At 50.1% G+C, this 15,709-nt stretch overlaps 1 protein-coding gene across 22 annotated transcripts; it reads right to left on the bottom strand.

The window, feature by feature from the left end:
• Positions 1-263: 263 nt before the first annotated feature.
• Positions 264-8,602, bottom strand: TMEM134 (transmembrane protein 134). Of its 22 annotated transcripts, none has more exons than XM_082342791.1 (7): positions 8,329-8,569; positions 7,300-7,364; positions 6,827-6,916; positions 6,595-6,671; positions 4,435-4,615; positions 4,166-4,219; positions 283-515 (listed from the first exon to the last, which is right to left on the bottom strand). In XM_082342791.1, the coding sequence occupies exons 1-7, from the start codon at positions 8,500-8,502 to the stop codon at positions 410-412; spliced, it is 747 nt and encodes a 248-aa protein (XP_082198917.1). In that variant the 5' UTR covers positions 8,503-8,569; the 3' UTR covers positions 283-409. The 22 variants fall into 22 exon arrangements, 20 of the variants coding, with proteins under 20 accessions (XP_082198926.1, XP_082198917.1, XP_082198931.1 ...); XM_082342805.1 differs by having other exon boundaries at positions 307-515; positions 4,435-4,578; positions 8,329-8,568; XM_082342807.1 differs by lacking the exons at positions 283-515; positions 6,595-6,671 and adding exons at positions 3,705-4,091; positions 8,057-8,145 and having other exon boundaries at positions 4,435-4,479; positions 8,329-8,597.
• Between the last annotated feature and the right edge of the window lie 7,107 nt (positions 8,603-15,709).

Here is a 15,709-nt window from a genome sequence, read left to right as displayed (position 1 = left end):
ACTAAGCCCATGAGCCATAACTACTGAGCCTGTGCTCTAGAGCCTGCGAGCCACAACTACTGAGGCTGTGTGCTGCAACCACTGAAGCCCGCATGCCTAGAGCCCGTGCTCCGCAACAAGAGAAGCCACTGTAATGAGAAGCCTGTGCACCACAACGAAGAGTAGCCCCTGCTCACCACAACTAGAGAAAAGCTCCAGCGCAGCAATGAAGACCCAATGCAGCCAAAAATAATAAATTTATTTTAAAAATTACAATAAATATAGGCAGATTAAGTTTTTTGGTTAAAAGTCAGAGTTTCAGTCCCAGAAGAAAATATCAGTATTAGATTGGGCTCCCTGTAAGTGATGGAGACCCCAAATAACAATGCTTTAAACTGGATGGAAGTTTATTTCCCCCACAGGAAGAGTCTTAGGTGAAATCCAGCTGTATGGTCTTCAGGGACTCAGGCTCCTTCTGCTGGCTGCTCTGCCATTCCGAGGGTGTAGCCATGTTTGTTTGTTTCCCAGCTGGCAGGCTGGAGGCAGGAAAAAAGAAGAAAGGGGGCAAAGAGCATGAACCACTTATACCCCATTAGGCAGGGCTCCCCACCTGGTACGCATAGTTGCAAAGGATGCTGGGAAATGCAGTCTTTATTTTGGGTGACCTTGTGCCCAGCTAGAAACTAGAGGTTCTTTTACTACAAGCGCAGAGAGCAGATTTCAAAAGGCAGATACCAGGACTTCCCTGGTGGCGCAGTGTTTAAGAATCCGCCTGCCAACGCAGGGGACACGGGTTTGAGCCCTGGTCCGGGAAGATCTCACATGCCGCGGAGCAGCTAAGCCCGTGCGCCACAACTACTGAGCCTGCACTCTAGAGCCCGTGAGCCACAACTACTGAGCCCACGTGCCACAACTACTGAAGCCTGCCTGCATAGAGCCTGTGCTTCGCAACAAGAGAAGCCACCGCAATGAGAAGCCTGCGCACTGCAATGAAGAGCAGCCCCCGCTCACTGCAACTAGAGAAAAGCCCGCGCACAGCAACGAAGACCCAACGCAGCCAATAAATAAATAAATAAATAATCTATGTATATTTAAAAAAAGGCAGATACCAGGCTCTTCCCCACAGCTAAGTGCACATATAAGAGACACATTCAGGACTTCCCTGGTGGCGTAGTGGTTAAGAATCCGCCTGCCAATGCAGGGGACACAGGTTCGAGCCCTGGTCCAGGAAGATCTCACATGCCACGGAGCAACTAAGCCTGTGTGCCACAACTACTGAGCCTGCGGTCTAGAGCCCACGGGCCACAACTACTGAGCCCGCGAGCCACAACTGCTGAAGCCCGCGTACCTAGAGCCTATGCTCCGCAACAAGAGAAGCCACCGCAATGAGAAGCCCGCGCACCGCAACGAAGAGTAGCCCCCGCTCGCCGCAACTAGAGGAAGCCCGCGTGCAGCAAAACGCAGCTAAAAATAAAATATAAATTAAAAAAAAAAAAAAAGAACACATTCAAAGCATAATGACAACTGAAGGGCTGAAAGTGATGGCTTGGAAAAAAAAGACTAACTAGGAGAGAATTAACCAAAAGAAAGCTAGTATAACTACAGGCATATCAGACAAATTGGGCTATGGGGCAAAGAGCATCAGGGATAAATTGAGTCACAATTCACTAAGGAAATCTAATGTTCTTAATCTGTGCGCAACTATTAATGCCTTTTCCAACTAAAAATAAATCATATTTAGAATTTGGGTATTCATCATTTCCTGAGGATGGCGTTGCTGTCAATCCAACTTGGATTACATAAATTAACCAGCAAAAATCAAGCACATTGGTCACATTAAAACTTTAAACGTTGCGATTCAGTGTTCTGTCCACATGTTCATATGGACCAAGGGTTGGCAAACTTTTTCTCTGAAGGACCAGATAGTAAAGATTTTAGGCTTTGGGGACCATATGGTTTCTGTTGCTCTGCTGTAGTAGTTTGTATGGCTGAGCAGCCAAAGTCAATACAGAGTGTGGCTGTGTTGGAAATTCGATAAATAATAATTCATTAAACTTGACTTACTGACATCAAAATTTGAATTCTATAAACTTTTTTTGTGTCACAGAAGCTTATTATCCTTTGACTTTTATCCCAACCATTACTAAAATGTGAAAACCATTCTTAGCTTGGTGGCTATATTGGGCCTGTGGGGTATAGCTTGCTGACCCCTGAGATAGTCTTATAATATGGAGAATCACCACTTCTGGGATCACTTGCTGTTTGGCTAAGATTGTGAAGTGACAGAAAGTTATGAGTGTAGTAGCAACTCTATGTTAATTGCTAATTTGCCCACTTTCAATGAATAGTGTTCATAATTTTTCTTTTTTCCATGTTTGTTCTGATTTTATCTATTGAAATGTAATTTTATGTCTGATTAATCTGATAATACAAACTGTGGGCTTATATTCTGTATCTTTGTTCTTTTATTTCACTTTTTTAGTTTTCATTTTACCTTACAAAAGTATTGGTCCATGTTGCATTAGAAATGAAAACTGGTCCTTTACCCCCAGCTAATTTGAGAATCACTCATTTAGGAGTTCCTGCATCTAACTGGTACCCCCAAAAGTGCCTTGATTGGTGGCTGAGGGTGGGAAGTCTGCGTGGGCCAGGAGATCAGGAGCGAGAGCAGGGGTCTGGGTGCTCATTCTTTCAACAAAATCACAGAAATCTAAAGGCACTGTCCTGGCCGCTGCAGATACAGTGGAGGCCAAATACCTTAATGGCACTCGCGTTTCACTGGGGGCGGCAGACTGTAAACACGAAGTACATGAACAGGGTCTCCGAGGCCCACATTCATTCGGCCAGCCCCTCAGTTGGTCAGCTGGGGACCAGGCCAGCTTGCTGAGCCCCACCCCACTCTGAGTCACAGAAGCCCTGGGTTGTGTTCCTCACTCTGCCCTCGGCCAAGCCAGTCTCTCTGGGCCTCAGTTTCTAAGGAGGGTGACCAGAAAGAACCTGTGTCAAGTGCCTGGCACATGACGCGGCGCCTTCTAAGAATCTGATACATGGTAGCTATTATGACCTCAGATTTCAGGGTTCTCAAAGATTCTGTTTCCTGGTTGTTGAGATCCTGAGATGCTTGGACCTTCCAAAATTCTGTAGTGGTCTGTTTCCAATGTTCTGTGGTTCTAAGAGTCTTTGATCACTGAGGTTTTCTGTTATACATGCCCTGCTTCCTATGTCCTTTGACCCCTACTTCTCCCAACCTCTGGGCCTGGGAAGTAGGGCAGTGGGTGGAGGAGGCTGGGCTGCTTTGTCCTGGTGGCCCACATTCGGAGCCGGCTGTGGCAGCCCAGGGCCCCAGAGCCAGGCTGGAACCAGGATACCAGCCTCCAGGCCCCAGGCCTGTGTCATCTGAGTGCCCTTGGCCAGGGCCGCCAGGGGAGGCACCAATGCTGCCTCTCTGAGTGGAGACAGGGGCAGGACTGACTCTGTCAAGGGCTGGGAGTCTTCTCCAGGCTTGCAGGGTAGAAGAGCCCCAGGCCCAGCTCTGCCCCTGACATGCTGTGTGACCTTGGGCAAGTCGTGGAGCATCAGGACTGCCATGTGTACCATGGGGAGATGGACAGTCCTAGAGCCCTTCAGCCCCAGGGTCGGTCCTTTCCTCAGCCTTTTCGGAAGGGGGCTGTGGCCAGACTGATGGGCTGGTCAGGGCAAGTGGGAAGTAAAAAGCAATTGTGGGCTGGAATTAAGCACCCCTTTTATTAGCACAAAACACCACCAACCCAGCAGTCCCCCAAGAATAAGTTAAGGCACGGAGCAGGGAAGGGGCGACTTTCCCAGGTAGTGGCCCGAGGCCCACTGCCCCAAACTTCCGGAGCAAACTCCTGAGGGGACTGGGGCCTCGAGGGTCCCGCAGGGGCTTTTCCCTTGAGATGAGGGTACCGAAGCGGGGCGCGGGCCCCAGGAGCGCCCCCTAGGGACGCGAGGAGGCCGCGCGGGGCCTCTCGGCGCCGACGATGGATCCCGCCGTCCGCCGCCGCCTGCTCACTTCTCGAAGTAGGGCAGGTAGAAGAACTGGAAGCCCCGGTGGCCCTTGACCGCGCAGTAGATGAAGATCACGTGGTAGACTGCAGGGCGGGGTCTGTCAGCGCCGGGGCCCCGCCCAGGGCCCGCCCCCGCCCCGCCCGGCGCCCACTCGCACCTCCCGGGACCAGCAACAGGAAGCCGGGCACGAAGAAGATGGCGCTGGAGACACCTACGAGAGGGGAGGAGGGGCCGGGTCAGGGCAGGGAGGATCCCGGGCGGGACTGCGGGGTCACTGCCTGGGCAAGTCTCACTCTCCGAGGTAAAAGGGGCCGTTTCCTGCCGGGAGGGTGCTGAGCGCTGGGGGAGGTGGAAGGGCTTGCCGGGGACCTCCGGGCACAAGAGGGGCGTGACCGCTGCCTGCGCAGGTAGGAGGGGGGCGCTCACCTGGCGAGGGGGCCACCTCCAGTCCCACGCCGGTCAGGATCAGCACTGCACACAGGTGGAGCCACGAGGGTGAGGGCAGGAGCAGGGGCAGGAGCTGGTGGCAGGGTGGGGACCTCCGCCCGCAACCCCCAGCATGGCTTAGGCCTGAGGAATGGTGTCCCCCACCTAAGCTGAAGGTCCCCTGGGCAGAGAACCGCCAGGGGAAGTTCACCAGGCTCTGTGTTTTCAGAGCAGGGCACCTGGCAGGCCCTGGGAAATGTCTGTCCCTGCCCCCATGGCTCTTCCCTAGTGCAGCAAGCAACAAGAACCTCCAAGCTACAACCCTGGTGATCAGACAGCTCGGGAGCCTGGGGGATCAGGGAGGGCTTCTTGGAGGCAGTAGCATCTAAGCTGAGCAGGGACGGCAGCAGCAGTAGCAGTTACCTTTTAGTGACCACCTACCAGCTGCTGCCAGGCACTGGGCTAAGTGTGTTACATGCAGTGCCTTATTTAATTGTCACCTTGACTGAGACAGGTATTACCATCCCCATTTCACAGCAGAGGAAGAAACTGAGATACAGAGAGGGGAAGTAACTTGCCCAGGACTGCATTTAGAAGGTGGAGGTGATCTGACTCCGGAGGCTTTGCTATGGGCATGGCACAGGCAGAAAGGGAAAGGAGTATTCCAGATGGAGGGAACAGCCTGGCAAAGGCCCAGAGACTGGAGGGAACTCGGAGCTTTCTAGGAACTTCCAGTTTTTGGCGAGACAGGAGAGGCAAGAGTCCAGGCTTGAGGAGTTTGGCAGGATCTGTAGGCCCTGGGGAGGGATGTGGACTTTGGCTAAGGACAGTGGGCACTGGGGAAGCTGGGGTGGTCATAGCTGGATCACTTTTTCAGACGCAGAGAGAGTTCTGGGTCCCCAGTTAGAGGATGGGATGGTGGGGGTAGATGGGGGGCCGTACAGCACAGAGGCTTGAAGGGCCACCATGGACTGTTGTGTGGTTTGTGCCCTGCACAGAGCACTTCAAAAAGGGTACAGTGGGGGCTGAAACTCACTCCCTGTACCCTGGCTTAGGGCTGTGGGCTCTGCCCACTCAGAGGAGGCATCTTTTTCTAATTCCTGCCAAAGGCCTTTATGGGCTATGGTGGCCCACAGGCCTGGCAACGTCACTGATGTGGGTTTAAATCCCAGCTCATCTACTTCCCAGCTGTGGCTCTTCTGCAGAGTCTGTGTCCTTACTTTTGAACTGGGATAGTAATAATGCTTGCCCTGTCAGGTGCTGAGGATGAAATGAGATAAGGCAGGCGGCCAGTGCAACTCGCAGGTGCTGGGGAAGCCGCAGCTCCCTCCCCTGCACACAGACACCCAGAGCTGAAGCAAGGGTGCTGCTCAGCTTTCCAGCTAGGGGACTCTGACCCTCCTGGAGGAGGGCAGGCAGGCACCACAGTTGGGCCCTCCCTAGGGGCTCCCCTTGATCCCAACCCTAGATCCCTTTTGGAGACCCTGACTCCTCAGCCCCACAGAATGAGGAGCGTGGAAGTCAGAAAACAGCTGGCTGTGGTTTCCGCCTGCTCTGGGCCTCAGTTTCCCTATCTTGAGTATCTTGGGGGTGGGAAAGAGGTCCTTGTCAGCTCTCAGACTCCAGACGAGGGGAAGTGACAGGTGCCCTGTGGATTGGGCTGGCAGGGCACTCCGCAGTCCTGGCCACTGGGCTGGGCATATCCCTGAGCACTGCCCCTACATACAGGTTCTGGGTTGTGGCCCTACCTCTCACTTGCTGTGTGACCTCTGTATGGAAGGAAAATAAGCCTGCCCTGCACCTGGCTCGAAGTAGACAGAGAATAAATAGTAGCTGTTACTCTCTGTTCCCTGATGGATTAAACAGGCTGAAAAAAAAAAAAAAAAAAAAAAGGAAAAGTTTGGAGCACGGGACCAGGTTCCATTTTCAACTATGTGTGATTTCTTGGCTGTGTGACCAGGAGGCTGGACCTGCCCCTCCCAAGGCCTCAGCTTTCTAACCTGTAAAATGGGGGTGGGGTCACGGCAGCCAGCTGCCTCCTCAGGATGCTGGGAGGCTCAGTGTGCCAAGGGGGGTGCGATGCAGAGCCTGAACGAAAGGAGGGTGGACCCCCCTCATGGGGGTAGGCAGGGTATGCAGGGGGCCCTCGGGGGCACTCACCCAGCCCCAGCAGGAGGAGCAGGAAGGAGGCCAGCACTACCCTGTGGTTCTTCTGGATCAAAGGGTGTTGAGTCCAGCTGGATGGCAGCAGAGCAGGAGGGGTGTGAAAGAGGTGACAGGAGGCCCACCCCCTCCCGTCACCATCCCCCGCCCAGAGAGCCAAGGGGAAATAGTCAGGGCTGCCTGTACTGGGGCAGGGGCCCCAGGTGGCAGGAGCGGGGCAGGGTCTCACCTGCAGCAGGCATTGTAGGAGCGCTGAGTGCTGGTGCTGATGTTGCTAAAGGACCACTGGGAGCTGCGGATGGATGTTCGGCCAGAATCCCTGCAGGACAAATGGGCCCGGTGAGGGGGCAAGGGGAGGTGAGCAAGGGGACCCTTTGGGACAGGAGTCATGATGACGTCCTGGGGGATGGTGCAGAGACTGGAACTGGGTGTTCCCTGCAGGATAGGGGGCACTGAGAAGGGATGGGGTGAAGAGGAATTCAAGGGCTGGGGGTTTCTGCAAGATAAAGAGCCTGGTGGGGTGGGTGGGTGAGGCTGGCACTGGGGTAGGGTGCAGGACAGGGGACCCCGTGTAGGAGTCTCTTGTAGGACACGATGTGAGAGAGCTGAGTGAGGTGAGGTGGAGGACTGAGCAGGGGCCAGGGGACAGGAGACAGAAGCATGGGGCTAGGAGTATGGGGTGGGTCCCCACCTGGCCCTGACCTGGTGCTGGCTCCCCCATCCGGCTCCGGAGAGGCCTGGGCTCCATCCTCATCGTTCTCCAGGTTCTATTCCAGAACACAGGCCTCAGAAGGGTGACTGGGCTCAAGCCCTTCCTCCCTCCCCTCTGGTGCAGAGGAAGAAAGCGAGCCCACACCGCTGTTTGCCTGGACACACAGCTGTTTGACTGGCCGCTTGACAGCTGCTCCCTCTGCCCTCCGCCCTCCCCGTAGAACGGGTTTGATGATTCACAGAAACTGAAACCCAGGTAGGAGGTGGGTGCTGGGGGCTTTGGCAGGGAGGAGCCAGCAGGGGCTGGTTGAGGGCTCCCAGGGCCAGGAGATCTCCCAAGCTTGGGAATCAGGGTAGAGTTGTCAGGATGGTATTTAAGGGGCCCAGTGTGGAGGCCCTGGATTTGCGGTGCCAGGGAAGGGCAGGCCAATGGTTTCCAGGTTTGGCGCATAGGAATCTAGTTCAGGTTTCCAAGAAAAGGATTCCAGAGTTGGTGGAGGTCTTCTGGAAAGGGGGATTTCCAGTTTAGTGGGAGCCAAGGCATGGGCAAGGACTCATCATGTGAGCGGGGACCTCCAGCTCTGGAGGGAAGGATGGGGTGGGAACGTAGAACAGAAGAGGGGGTGCTGGTTCCCGTTGGATTATCTGGCCTGGGGCTCAGGGGACTCCTTCTGAATATGGACAAAGTTTGGTTCAGGTACAGAAGAGTTCCCCGTCCCTGCGTGCTAAGGGGAGGGAGGGTCAGTACCCAGGATCAGTGGGGACTCCAGGTTGGGATCTCCAGCTGGGGGTGAGGGACGAGCTGCCAGGTCTGGGCTCTGGGCTCTCCAGTAGTGGCTGGGGACCGAAATCCGAGCTGAGAGGGTCTGGGCAGTGATTTGGCTCAGTGGCCACCTCCGGGGGCGGCCTCCCGCTCCGGCTGAGGCCTCTAGTCAGATTCTCCCGAGTTGGGGTTCTCCAGGGTCCGGCCTGGGGTCTGCCCAGACCCAGGCGGGGGGTGAGGTGGGCCGGGCGGTTCACCTGGTAGCGCAGCCGGGACTGCTTGTCCTCGTCGGCCACCTCGAACCGGGCCCGGCGCTCGAAGTGCAGCGGCCCGAAGCGGGCGACCCCGCTGGACTCGGGTCCAGGGCCCGCGTCCTCCAGGGACAGCTCGAAAGCGTCATCGATGCTGAACTGGGGCCGGGCGGCACTCATGGCCCCGGCCCGCTCAGACGCCCCGCACCGTCGCCATCCGCGCCCGCCGATCCCACCCCCGCGCGCAAGCCCCGCCCCGTGCCGTCGTCTAGGTTGCTCGATGGTCTGGCACCCTGGCCGAGGCCCCGCCCTTACATAACGTCCCCGCCCCCGCCCCCCCCCCCCCCCCCCCGCCTTCAGCAGGCCAGAGCTGCCGAGCGCCGAGCAGACTAGTGACCGCGCCTTCTCTCGTCCGGACCGAGCTGGGCTCGCCGCGCCGCCCAGCGGCCGCCTCGGCGAGCGACAGCGGGTGCCTCTCGGAAGCAATCCCTGGGTCTGTACAAGGGGCTTGGAGGGGCTGCCAGTCGCCAACCTTTCAGGCCCGAGTTGGAGCCGTCTGCATCCCAGCCCGCTCCTCGAGTGCTGAGGAGACTCCTGGGGACCGTTTCCCCACCCTTACTCACCACGGCCCTGCACGGGAGGGGGATTGTCGCCACCGTGCAAATGTGGAAAAAGGCTCAGAGAGCTTATGTGGCTTGCATTCTCCTCCAATTCTGTCTCCACGCAGCAGGCAAAGTGGTCTTTTAAAACATCTGATCCTTTTCCTCTGTGTGTTAGTCTTAAATAAAACTTTTTTTTTTTTTTTTTTTTATTAAAGTATGCTGTCAAGTCACTCCTCTGCATAAAACCATCCCTTGGTTTTCCACTGTGGTTAGAATAATATGTGAACTCTTGACTAAGGCCCACAAAGCTCTGGTCCCTGCCTACCTCTTCCAATCGCATCAAGTCCCTCTCTGCCCCTCTTTCATCTCACTCAGCCACACAGGCCAAGCTCGTTCCCATCTCAGGGTCTTTGCACGTGCGTGCTTTTTTCTATGCCTGGAAAGCATTTAACCTTGCTCTTTCACAGGGGGATCTTTTCATCATCGGTGTCCCTGCTCCAGTGTCACCTCTCAGAGAAGCCGTCCCTGACTATGCAATCTAAAGTCAGTTTCACATCACACAGCGCTTACCTGAAATTACCTTATTTTACACTGTCTCATTCACCACTGTGTCCACTGTGCCCAGAACAGTGTCTGGCACTAAGTAGATCCTCAGTAAGTATCTGTGGACCACATGAATGAGTGCTTTGCCCAAACCCCAAATGCTTTCAAGTGAGAACTGGGATTTGAACTCGGGTCCACCTAGCTCTAGGGGTGCTCCTCCTCCTCCACTCACCCAACCCACTCCATTTTATGACCTCGTGTACAGAGCTGAGTCAGTCCTGCTTCTCAGTTTATGACACATCATCACTATGAACAAGGCCCCTCTTGAGTAACGTTAATTTATTTTCCCTCCTTCTCTTCACCATTTTCCTCCTCCCTTTCATCAGATCCCACATCAGTGTGCTCAGCTGCCTTGAATTCTGTCTGGCCCCCTACTCCACATGGCATTGGCTCGTATGTGGATGTGTTTGCAATTTACAAACATGGTATCATGTATAAAACTCATTCTATTTACATTTTTACATTTTTACACTCAACACTGTTTGCCACCCGCGTCTCGTTTTTTTTTTTTAAATAATTTTTAAAATTAATTAATTAATTTATTTATGGCTGTGTTGGGTCTTCGTTTCTGTGCGAGGGCTTTCTCTAGTTGTGGCAAGCGGGGACCACTCTTCATCACGGTGCGCGGGCCTCTCACTATCGCGGCCTCTCTTGTTGCGGAGCACAGGCTCCAGATGCGCAAGCTCAGTAATTGTGGCTCACGGGCTTAGCTGCTCCGTGGCATGTGGGATCTTCCCAGACCAGGGCTCAAACCCGTGTCCCCTGCATTGGCAGGCAGATTCTCAACCACTGCGCCAGCAGAGAAGCCCCGTTTTTTTTTTTGTTTGTTTGGTTTTTACATCTAATAAACTTTATTTTGGACTTCCCTGGTGATGCAGTGGTTAAGAATCCACCTGCCAATGCAGGGAACACAGGTTCGATCCCTGGCCTGGGAAGATCCCACATGCCGCGGAGCAACTAAGCCCACGAGCCACAACTACTGAGCCTGCATGCCACAACTACTGAAGCCCGTGCGCCTAGAGCCCATGCTCCGCAACAAGAGAAGCCACCGCAATGAGAAACCTGCACACCGCAATGAAGAGTAGCCCCCGCTCACCGCAAGAGAAGGTCTGCGCGCACTAACAAAGACCTAACGCAGCCAAAAATAAAATATAAATAAATAAATAAATTTATTTAAAAAATAATAAAATAAACTATTTTGGCATAATTTTAGATTTACAGAAAACATTCAAAGATAGTACGGAGAATTCTCATATATCCTTTGCCCAGTTTCCTCTACTATGCACATTTTTTATAATCATGATACGTTTGTTAAAACTAAGAAATTAACATTGGCACATTATTATTAACTAAACCAGATTCTATTTGGATTTTGCTGGTTTTCCTTCTAGTGTCCTTTGTCTCTTCCAACCTGCATCTCATTTTTGCTTCTACAGGCTACATGTGGCATACCGTGTTAAGTGTCCAGCCCTTTTATTCTCCACCACGCCCCTCAGTGATACACACTTAGCTTGGCCTCAATGCCCCTATCACATAAGTCGCTGTTATGAACATCTTCACACCGTCCCCTTATGAAGTGTGAGAAAATCCCCCTTGAAGTAGGACTCCCAGGCCATAGGGTACATGCACACTTGACTTCACAAAGTACCGTGGATGGTCTCTTGAGTGGCTGTACAAATTTGTACACCCACCACGCAGGTTCCAGTTTTCCCTAGGCACTCGGTATTCTGGCCTTGTAATGGCTGATGAATCTAAAGTTGTGCCTTGTTTTCATCTGGGGTCTCTGACGATGGGAGAATTTGAACAGCTCTTCATACACTTGTCAGTTCACGGTGGTTCCTCTTCTGCGAATTGTGTGTTCCTATCCTTTGTCCATTTTTTTTCTATTGGGTTTCTAACCTTTTTCCTGCTGCTGGGTTTTGTTGTTGCATATATCTCCTCCCTGTTTGTCTTTGTCTCCTTATTTGTCTAAGGTGCCCTTAGTTCAAGAACAATCCTCATTTTTATATAGTCTACCAGGTGTGTGCTCTTTGAGTCTTTTTTAAAAAAATTTTTGGCTGTGTTGGGTCTTCGTTGCTGTGCGCAGGATTTCTCTAGCTGCGGCGAGCAGGGGCTACTCATCGTTGCAGTGCCGCGGGCACGCAGGCTCCAGTAGTTGAGGTGCACCAGCTTAGTCGCTCCGCGGCATGTGGGATCTTTCAAGGCCAGGGCTCGAATCCGTGTCCCCTGCATTGGCAGGTGGATTCTTAACCACTGAGCCACCAGGGAAGTCTTCTTCTTTGAGTCTTGTTTGCAGTATTTCCTCACCCTGAGATTACAAAAATAGTCTCCAACATTGTATTCCAGGGGCCTGATAGTTTTACTGTCTAGGAAATTGTTGCAACAAGATAGTTCACTGACTGGAGCCAAACTTCCTGCACTGGAATTCCAGTCTTCTCACTAGCTTTGGGATCTTGGAGGGCCAGGACTAGACTGAGGGGATTGAGGCACTCCCCTGGGGTGAAAAATTTAAGGGGACACCAAAAAACTCAGTAAGCAAGATCAATAATATATATATATATTTTTTGTATGGCATAAACTTTAATATCCAGTGAAAATTATGAGCTCAAAAAAATTTTCTTAACATCTTTATTGGAGTATAATTGCTTTACAGTGGTGTGTTAGTTTCTGCTGTATAACAAAGTGAATCAGCTATACATAAACATATATCCCCATATCTCCTCCCTCTTGCATCTGCCTCCCACTCTCCCTATCCCAACCCTCTAGGTGGACACAAAGCACCGAGCTGATCTCCCTGTGCTATGTGGCTGCTTCCCACTAGCTATCTATTTTACATTTGGTAGTGTATGTATGTAAATGCTACTCTCTCACTTCGTCCCAGCTTACCCTTCCCCCTCCCTGTGTCCTCAAGTCCATTCTCTACATCTGCGTCTTTATTCCTGTCCTGCCCCTAGGTTCTTCAGGACCATTTTTTGGGTTTTTTTTTTAAGATTCCATATGTATGTGTTAGCATACGGTATTTGTTTTTCTCTTTCTGACTTACTTCACTCTGTATGACAGTCTCTAGGTCAATCCACCTCACTACAAATAACTCAATTTTGTTTCTTTTTATGGCTGAGTAATATTCCATTATATATATGTGCCACATCTTCTTTATCCATTCATCTGTCGATGGACACTTAGGTTGCTTCCATGTCCTGGCTATTGTAAAAAAGAGCTGCAATGAACATTGTGGTACATGATGCTTTTTTTTTTTTTAATTAATTAATTAATTTATTTATTTATTGTTGGCGCATTGGGTCTTCGTCGCTGCATGCGGGCTTTCTCTAGTTGTGGCGAGTGGGGGCTACTCTTCATTGTGGTGCGCGGGTTTCTCATTGTGGTGGCTTCTCTTGTTGCGGAGCACGGGCTCTAGGTGCGCGGGCTTCAGTAGTCGTGGCACGTGGGCTCAGTAGTTGCGGCACGCGGGCTCAGTAGTTGCGGCACACGGACTCTAGAGCGCAGGCTCGGTAGTTGTGGCGCACGGGCTTAGTTGCTCCGCGGCATGTGGGATCTTCCCGGACCAGGGCTCGAACCTGTGTCCCCTGCATTGGCAGGCGGATTCTTAACCACTGCTCCACCAGGGAAGCCCCACATGATGCTTTTTGAATTATGGTTTTCTCAGGGTATATGCCCAGTAGTGGGATTGCTGGGTCGTATGGTAGTTCTACTTTTAGTTTTTTAAGGAACCTCCATACTGTTCTCCATAGTGGCTGTATCAATTTACATTCCCACCAACAGTGCAAGAGGGTTCCCTTTTCTCCACACCCTCTCCAGCATTTATTGTTTGTAGATTTTTTGATGATAGCCATTCTGACCGGTGTGAGGTGATACCTCATTGTAGTTTTGATTTGCATTTCTCTAATGATTAGTGATGTTGAGCATCCTTTCATGTGTTTGTTGAATCTGTATATCTTCTTTGGAGAAATGTCTATTTAGATCTTCTGCCCATTTTTGGATTGGGTTGTTTGTTTTTTTGATATTGAGCTGCATGAGCTGCCTGTATATTTTGGAGATTAATCCTTTGTCAGTTGTTTCATTTGCAAATATTTTCTCCCATTCTGAGCGTTGTCTTTTTAATGGTTTCCTTTGCTGTGCAAAAGCTTTTAAGCTTCATTAGGTCCCATTTGTTTATTTTTGTTTTTATTTCCATTTCTCTAGGAGGTGGGTCAAAAACGATTTAAGCAAGATCAATAATATTTTAATGCATTATTTTTAAAATTTAAATTAAAAAAAATCAAATCAAATCAAAATCCATGGTGAACAAAATATCAAAATTTTAAATAAAAGCAGGATTCTATCTTGCATGACTCACTTCACCCTGGTCCTGGCCTTGCTTTGAGCAAGTTACATAACCTCTGTGTGCCTCAGTTTCCTCAGTTGTCAGATGGAGGTGATAACAATGCTTCCCTCATAACATTAATTTAGGATTAAATGAGTTAGTACACAGTAAGGAGCATAACACAGTGCCTGGCACATGTAAGTACTAGATCAATGTTTTTTTGTTTTGTTTTGTTTTTTAAATATGCCCAGGATTGTTGAGACTGGGAACTTTTAAAATTTATTTAGTTAATTAATTTATTTATTTTCGGCTGCATTGTGTCTTTGTTGTTGTGCGCAGGTTTTCTGTAGTTGTGGTGCACGGGGGCTGCTCTTTGTTGTGGTGTGTGTGCCTCTTATTGCGGTGGCTTCTCTTGTTGCAGAGCATGGGCTCTAGGTGCGCGGACTTCAGTAGTTGTGGCGTGTGGGCTCAGTAGTTGTGGTGCGCGGGCTTAGTTGCTCCGCAGCATGTGGGATCTTCCCAGACCAGGGCTCAAACCTGTGTCCCCTGCATTGGCAGGCGGATTCTTAACCACTGTGCCACCAGGGAAGTCCTGGGCTGTGTTCTTATTTCCTAAATACTTTCTGATTTTTATTGCTGTTGTGAATGGAAACTTATTTTCTATATTTTGGGGTGGGTTATTGTTAGCATTAAGAGTGTTATTAACTTGGGGTAGCTTATTTTATATCCCTGTAACACTGCTGACTCTCTAATTTATTAAAATTGTCTGTAGGTTCTATTGGATTTTCTATATAGATATAATCACTCACATTTCTTTTTCTTGGTTTATTGCTTTGGCCAAGACTTCTAATACTTTGCTAAACAGCATCATTTATAGAGAGCATTCCTTACTTTGTTCCTGATGTTGAAGGGAATGTGAATACTTATTCCATCATACTTAATTGCATATGGCTTGTGTCATCCTGAGAAAGTTCCTCTTTTTCCTAACTGTGAGTTTTTATCATAAATAGTCCTCAAAGCAAACTTCATCAAATGCTTTTTCTGCATATTTTGAGATAATCATATGAGTTTTCTCCTTTAATTCACTGATGTGATGAATTACAGTAATGGATATTTCTTTCTTTCTTTTTTTTTTTGGCCGTGTGGTGTGGCATGTGGGATATTAGTTCCTGGACCAGGGATCAAATCCACGCCCCCTGCATTGGAAGTCCGGAGTCTTAACCACTGGACCACCAGGGAAGTCCAGTAATGGATGTTTCTAATGTTAAACCATTCATAATTCTTGGAATGAGCCCTACTTGATCTTGATGCTTTTTTTTTTTTGAGAAAAAAATTAAAAATTTTAATTGTGCTTAAATACACATAACATGTAAAATTTACTATCTTAAACATTTTTAAGTGCATAGTTCACAGTGCATAATATAGTATTAACTATATTTACGGGAATTCCCTGGTGGCCTAGTGGTTAGGATTCCGGGCTTTCACTGCCGTGGCCTGGGTTCAGTCCCTGGTTGGGGAACGGAGATCCTACAAGCCACGTGGTAAACCCCACCCCCCCAAAAAAAAACAAAACCAAACTATATTCACATTGTTGTACAACCAATCTCCAGGACTTTTTCATCTTGCAAAACTAAAATTCTACACCCATTAAACAACAACTCTTCATTTCCCTCCCTCTCCCCACTCACCTATCATTCAACTTTGTCTCTATAAATCTGACTACTCCAGGTACCTCATATAAATGGAATCATGTAGTATTTGTCTTTTTGTGAATGACATTCATTTAGCATATTGAGGTACTTTTATATATACTAGTGGATTTAATTAGCTGAACATTCATTTAGGATTTTTCATACCTATA

This window comes from Balaenoptera borealis, assembly GCF_965194805.1.
Source record: "Balaenoptera borealis genome assembly, chromosome: 11".
Taxonomy (NCBI): domain Eukaryota; kingdom Metazoa; phylum Chordata; class Mammalia; order Artiodactyla; family Balaenopteridae; genus Balaenoptera; species Balaenoptera borealis.
Note: the sequence above shows the minus strand (reverse complement) of the source record. Positions and strands in the feature narration are given on the sequence as shown.